Here is a 7,556-nt window from a genome sequence, read left to right on the forward strand (position 1 = left end):
AATATTCAGTGACACAGTTTCCTCGTTTTAGGGTTTTCCTCATGCAGCAATCTAGATCAGGATAATGATAATGGCAATGACGAAATTCTATATTTTGGCGAAGCTTGATTTCATTATAGTCAAGTAATGACTGTCCTAATTAGCTTGCCGAATCCAAAACACAAACACGAACGAACACAAACTTATTCACGCAATTGCGCGCAGATCTAACTCATGGCCCATAATTGTTTTCATCCATTTAAGGCAAGAAAATGCACTGTAACTTTACAAATCTGAAATGATGTTCTTTATGCAAAGCCTGATACTGGTACATGTGATTTTCCTATACGTTGGAAATTATTTTGAGAAACTGCTGATCGAATTGTTACAAGAAATGTAAAACACATTATTTGGTAGAAAATATATTTGTATTCAAAGTATAATCAAATAAGAATATGACGAAACAATATTACAGCGCTCACAGCACTAAACCATGAGTACACAAACCCTAGATGAATCCAGGAACCCTAGAAACCATGAGTACAGGTACGCTAGATGAATACAGGAACCCTACATGAAACCATTTGTACGCTTTCATAACGAGAAGAATAATTACATACCGTTCTGTTTGCAGAAGCCCAAGCGCCAAGGAGGAACACCTATCATTGATGACTGACTAATTTAAAATCCCTTTAGAAGAAGACAATGACGATTGCTACACTCAAACGAACATGAGTAGCAGGATTAAATTCCAAGCAAAAATAGCTATTTATTTTTACATATTTAAGTCTGAGAATTACCATCTGTAGATAGAATGTTTTATTTTCCGTAGTGTTATGTATAGAATGCACCACAGATATTACTTACAGTATATACACACACACTCCAAAACTGAAAAATTTATGAAAGCATGAGGTATACACTACTGCCTGCTATAGTTCAAAGATGGCTCCCTCCTGGAAGAGAATCTCTTGTTGCAGAGAGTGTTGAGATGGTAGAAGATCTGAATAATTAATACTTGGGCAGCTGCTGGTAGATGACCTTAGATCTGCATGCTGGGTCCATGCAGAAGTGTCCATGGTGTTGATTGACCCACTGGCATAGTTGCAGGCTTCTTTCTGCTGTACTAGAGAGTGATCATTGTTGTATAATAAAAGATCATTTAATTCTGTTGGGAATCCATAGGCTCCCAAGTTGTTGTTTTCTGCATTGAACGTATTCATCCAGGCAGATTCATAGTTTCCCTCCTCAGGGGAACTAGACGCAGAAAAAACCAGTGAATTATCATGTTGGATTAACGCAGCTGATGGATTTTCTGGTTTTATATGGTTCTCCATGTGTCTTGCATACATGAAGGGAGAGGGTGATGCCTCGTAGGAAATCTGGCTTGCAGCATCTGAGTTATATTGAATAAGAGCAGTGGAATGCTGTATCTCTGAGGGATTAATGCAGTTGATCAGTGGCTGTATTTGGGAGTTGGTACCAATCATGGGCATGCAATTATTTGAACGATGATCGACCATAGTTCCTTCAAGCCTCTGGAGAAGTTTCCTGAGACAAGAATTACGGTCAGAAACTTCCTGGTCAAGGACTTGTTGAGGATTCAGCTGATATGTGGCTGGCTCTGAACTTGAACTGGATTCAGTAATTGTTGGGCCACAATTTTGCTCAAATAGCTGAGAGTATAATCTAGGGCCAAAATTAGAGTAAGGGCCATTCATATCGATACCCATACGGTGATCTAGCCCTCCAGGATGTTGATGTAGGCCATAGATGTGTGCGCTTGTATTGGCCTCTGGTGTAACATAGCTTTGCAAGTCCTTTCTTTCTTGTTTTACAGCAGCAAGACGACGGGTTTGGTGATCCTTTCGTTTGCCTAGCAGTTTCTTTTTCAGTCTTGTGTTCCAGTAGTTTTTGATATCATTGTCTGTTCTGCCTGGCAACTGGGCTGCAATGATAGACCACCTGTACAATGTGAGAAATCTCAGGTCAGGTCTTGTTTTCCAATCAGTAACTACAAAAAGATTTTGCAGATGAATGAATTACTATTTATCTTTTATATGTGAATCTCACAGGCTGGATGATTGTAGATTACCTGCTACCAATACTAATATAGAGGTTACAGATGATGTTATCTTCTTCTTCTGAGAACCCTCCGTGCTTTATGTTTGGTCTCAAATAGTTTAACCATCTAAGCCTGCAGCTCTTTCCGCACCTCTTCAAACCTGTATACAGAAAGAGCAAGGATAAGTACAACAAGCGCTGCAGGATACTCATATTCCTAAGGTGAAATGATAGATATACATAAAATGAAAATAGTTCTCAATTTACTGGTCCAGCCTTTGACTCTATCTCTAACACCATCCATACTGATAACCTAAGGCTGTATTGTATCTGCCAGAAGAGGCTATTATAAACAAAATACCTAGGCCTGAAAACTAGTTCAAACAATTTAATTAAAGAAATGGAATCTCTTATGAAACAAAATCAATCTAGTAAGAACCCAACTCCAAACGGCAATATTCAAAACACCTAACACAAGATCAAAGAACCTAAACCCTGTTGTCATTCTTCTTGTAGAGATAGCATAAATTTTAATGACATCATTACAAAACCTAGAATCCTAAGGACCATGCCATGGAATACTTATGTTAAAATCCTTGCCCATGTCTCTAAAAGCAAATTGCAACATCTTCACAACAACACAGATATCATAATTAGATATGAATGCAAAATTTCCAGGACTTTCATCAGACGATGGTGGCTTAGAAGAATGCTTCTATGGCCTAGGAATACTGAGCCCTACTGTTAGAAAACTGAAAAGGAATTGAATATAGGGCCGATCTATTAAATTTCTGGATGAAATATTGATATATGAAGGAGGCCATACCAACTTTCTGGGGCAAAGCGATCCAGTTGCCTCCAGTGCCACACTTTTCTATATATTCCTTCAGTTTAGAGTCCTCCTCAGGAGACCATGGTCCTTTCTTCACATTAGCCTTGTCACAGCATGGGGCTCTCCCCATCTCTTCAGATTACTCCAACTAATTGGCCTTGAAAGGGCTTATGGGTAGCCGAGATAACTTCAGATTAACTGAGAAAAAGGGCTTTTCTGTAGAGAATCCAGCTACAAACTCAACTTATTGAAAGCTCTGAGATTTGAAGGTTTCAGGTCCACGGACCTGAGCCTTTCTCAGTACAGGATTGTTGGTCCTGATAACTGTCCTCTCAGCAGAAATTTTCCTTTATATCTATACTGTCTCGTCAGGCAACTGTGCACAATACAATCTGGCCCCAAATGGCCTGAATCTCAAACCAAAATAGGATCTGCACGGCCTAAATTCCTTCCACGGAGGATGACTTGGAAGTTGGGAGTCAGAAATATAGGTGGGTAGCACGAAATCTGATCTGATCTTCTCTCCTCTTCTTGCTTTTCTTTTCCTGATGAAACAGAGAGAGAGCAGAGATGAATATGAATATGGAGAAACGAAAGGTCCCATAAAAACATATATAGAGTGACGAAGGAAGTGATGGTGGAGACTGGGCCCTATGAGTTCAGCTTCCCCTTAACGCCGAGATGGCAATGGAGGGGAGAAATTTGTGTGTTTTGTGGTTGTCCTTCTCGTTCTGGAATCAATGCCCTTATCATCTACAGGCACCTATAATAAACACCTCTTTATTTTCCCAATTGCATGGCAGGCACCCCTTGGATTTGAATAATAATAATATTATACACATTTATGATAAGAATAGAATAGGGTTTGAAGTAAGTGGAGTGCCTGTGTAATCCCGTCTGGGTAACAATGGTCGTCAGTCTCATTGACTTGACATCTGCAACGCGTACTTAATTTTATTTTTAGGAATAGGAATGTACTCTTTCTTATTCCTTACGTAGTATTAATTTTTCAAATATCCACTGTCACATCGCTTCTTGCGCAGCCGCCATTAGCCCACCCAGAATTTTAAAACCCAAAACACAGAACAAAACGCCACCTAATGGCACTAAGGTCAACGCCCCTACGCACAACAAAACCCTAATAGCGGTAGAATTTTTTCTCTGTTTTCCACACAAACGAGCTGCAGCGAGAAATGGCCAGAGGTCCCATGCGCTCCATTATTTTACATTAAGAGAAACAAATTTGTCTAATCCCGATGACACACTCTTCCGTTTTCTAAGACTTTTTTTTTAATCCCCAAGGGGATTCGTGAATGTCTTCGAACAGTTTGAAACTTGAGGGTTTCAACTTTTCTTGATTACTGCCATGAATAAATGTTTTAGACGCAGCTTCTGTTCTCATGGATACCGAGGAGGACTCGGTAAGCGTGATTAAATTGAGTGTGTTTATTGATAGGTAAATTTGATTTGTGTAGACAAAGTACCACTTTAATTATTATTAAAAAAAATTGATATATATTTTTGGAATTATATTTAGTGTTGAAAAAATTAGTTTAAATAATATAAATCAAGGCCAAAAAAATCACTAAAAATAATTCCTATATTTTTAATAAAAATTTATAAAAAAATTATTATTTAAATATAATTGTAAATGTATAAATTAAATCACTCCATAAAAGTTCTCAGATCACTTATAAAGTTTCACTATGTCATAAATAATATAAGTGATATAATTAAAATCTTTCGGTAATTGAGTGGTATTTTGACAAAGGTTTTTCCATTAAATATATTAATATTATTTTATTTTAATCTAATAAAAAATAATATTGTTATAGTATTTTTATATATTTTATCAAATAAATTTTTAGAAAAATATATAATTAATTTTTATAAATTAAATATAAAAGTTAACCTAATTTGAAAAAGAAATATAACTTTAATTAATTAAAAAACTATTATAAATATTTGTGAGTTAATAATTTTATTATTTATCAAAACATTATTAGAAGTTCATAAATATATATTAATAAACTAAAATGGAATAATAATAATGATAATATAATAATTTTTTATATTTATTAATATGCAAATTTGGATTATAGAGTTAAATTTACTTTAAAAAACAAAGTATAATCATAATAATAATAATAATAATTTTTGTTGAAATATTATTTTAGGTCCATAGACCAAAATTTGATCTGAGTGGACATTAACCATCATCATCATCATCATTGTGGTGTGAGAAAGATTTAGCGTCTAAAAGAAAATTAAGTTATTATAAGAAGGTCATCAACCCCACCCTTGAAGATCAAAATTATCTCTCTATTCTAACTAGCTCAAAAAAGAAAATTAATATAGCAAAGATTAGAACGAATTCTCATGAGCTCCATAGCGAAACTGGCCGCTAGGTAGTTCCTAAAACGCCATGGATGGAAAGGATCTGCCATATTTGTGAGAATGGGAGCATCGAGGATGAAAACCACTTCCTCTTAGAGTGCCCTGCATACAACCACATTAGATCTCAATTTCACAACCTTTGTTACAATAATGACCTTCCTAGCCTTTTACAATGCCAAAATTATAGTGAACTCCGGAGGCTTCTCTCCAAGCTTTTTGAGTATAGGAATAAAATCTTAAATCAAAATAAATAATTTGTCTTTTTAGGTCCGATAGATCATTATTTGGTCTCAGCGAACGTTAACCACCATCATCATCATCATATATATATATATAAAATAAAAATTTTAAAAAAAATTCTTGTTAAAATATTATTTTAAAACTATAAATTGGTTCACCCCACTCAAAAGTTCTCACACCACTTATAAAGTTTGACTATGTCATAAATAATATAAATGATATAATTATTTTTTTTAGATAATTGAATGGAAAGATATTATTATAACAAAAGTTTTCCATGATTAATCTTATTTTATTTTTATTTTTTAACATAATTAAAAATAAATTAGAATTTAATAATATTTTATATAATACTTTTACATACATCGTCATCTGAATTTTTCAAAAAATATATATCTGCTTTTTATAAATTAAATACAAAATTTCAAATAATTTGAAAACAAAATATAACTTTAATTAATTAAAAAACTACTATAAACATTTATGAGTTAATAATTCTATTATTTATAAAACATTATTAGAAATTAATAAATATATATTATTAAGGAATTTAGACTTAATTAATTAGTTGCAATATAGCCGTTGGAGTCTCTGCACACTCTATTTATTCAAGCTAAGCCAGATTAGTTCCTCAACTTGCCCTGACGATGAACCACACTAGTTGGTTCGAAACTCCTCGACATAAGATTAATTATGTGATTTTGCCGAAGATTACTAAACAAATATATAATTAATTTTATATATATATTCTCGAAATAGATTTAGATAAGTAATTAATAAATATATTGGAATTGAACTTATACATTTAAATAATCAACACATTCATAATTACTTGTAAATAAATGTTAAAAATTTATATGTAAAACTTAGAAAAGTGTTATTTAAATTAATTATTTTTATTAGTTATTATTCAAATATATTATTTAAAATTATTTTTGAATTGAATTTTATACCAATACAATTTTTTGATTGGGTTATTTAAGTTTTATTATATAGATTTTTGATTGGGTTATTTAAGTTTTATTATATAGATTTTTAATTTTTAAATATTTGTATATTAGTGATTTATAGTAATGAATTACAATTTATGGTATTAAAAACGTTGAAGTTGAAAAATATTTAAATTTTAGTTTTAATCGATTTAAATTTTTATTTGAGCAAAATTACAATATATTTTTTTTTAAATATTAAAAATTAAAAAAATTCTAAGTAATTTATTTCTTTCTTAATACTTTGTGGATATCACTTTTTATCACTCAAATTTTTATTTTATCAAAATTATTATAGTTTAAAAATATTTTTTAAATATTAAAAATTAAAAAAATTCCAAGTAATTCATTTTTTTTTAATACTTTGTGGATACCATTCTTTTTCTTTTTCATCTTTAAGTAATTTTGAATATTAAATATATCACTAAAAGAAAAGGATTGTTTTGGCTTTATTAAACCCAAATAAAATAAACAAGTTCCATATTGTTGATTTTTCAAATTATATCAAATTTAATAAAATACAATATAAAACAAGTTGTAATTTTTTTTTAAAAAGAGATTAACTTAAATAGTTTTTATAATGGTTTTGTAACTTGATAAGAACCATTTAAAATATATATGTGTTAACCAAAGTATCTAATTCTTATAATTAGTTTTTTTTAATTAAAACAATTCAACATATTATCACAAACTAAAAAAATTAAAATATAAGGAAAAACATATCTATTATTAATTCATTTAAATTTAAATATTTTACCTATATTAATTTAAATGGATATTAATAAATTATTTTTAATTTAAATTTAATTATTATCATACAATATTTTTTTATTTTTTGTAATTTTGGCAAAACCTTTCTATTTCATATCAAAAGTACGCATGTATGAATACACATCCAACAATTGTTAGATTTCCTCAAGTGGCCCACTTGGAAACCCAATCTATTGGCCATCTAATTGCATGATAAGCCATCCAAAATTAAAATGTTCTCACATTGTCTAAAAGTGCAATATAAATCTAACTATCCTTAATATTCCTAATATCTAGATATCTAA

The 7,556-nt window shown here is 31.2% G+C and overlaps 1 protein-coding gene across 1 annotated transcript; it reads right to left on the minus strand.

The window, feature by feature from the left end:
* Positions 1 to 421: 421 nt before the first annotated feature.
* On the minus strand, positions 422 to 3,539 carry LOC149145996 (uncharacterized). The gene is made up of 3 exons (XM_089447860.1): positions 2,870 to 3,539; positions 2,075 to 2,204; positions 422 to 1,944 (listed from the first exon to the last, which is right to left on the minus strand). Exons 1-3 carry the CDS (start codon positions 3,003 to 3,005, stop codon positions 912 to 914), a joined length of 1,299 nt encoding a protein of 432 aa, XP_089303986.1. The 5' UTR covers positions 3,006 to 3,539; the 3' UTR covers positions 422 to 911.
* Between the last annotated feature and the right edge of the window lie 4,017 nt (positions 3,540 to 7,556).

Source organism: Pinus tabuliformis, chromosome X, assembly GCF_031772625.1.
Source record: "Pinus tabuliformis cultivar Carrire ecotype Pingquan chromosome X, CPIR1, whole genome shotgun sequence".
In the NCBI taxonomy this organism is placed as follows: domain Eukaryota; kingdom Viridiplantae; phylum Streptophyta; class Pinopsida; order Pinales; family Pinaceae; genus Pinus; species Pinus tabuliformis.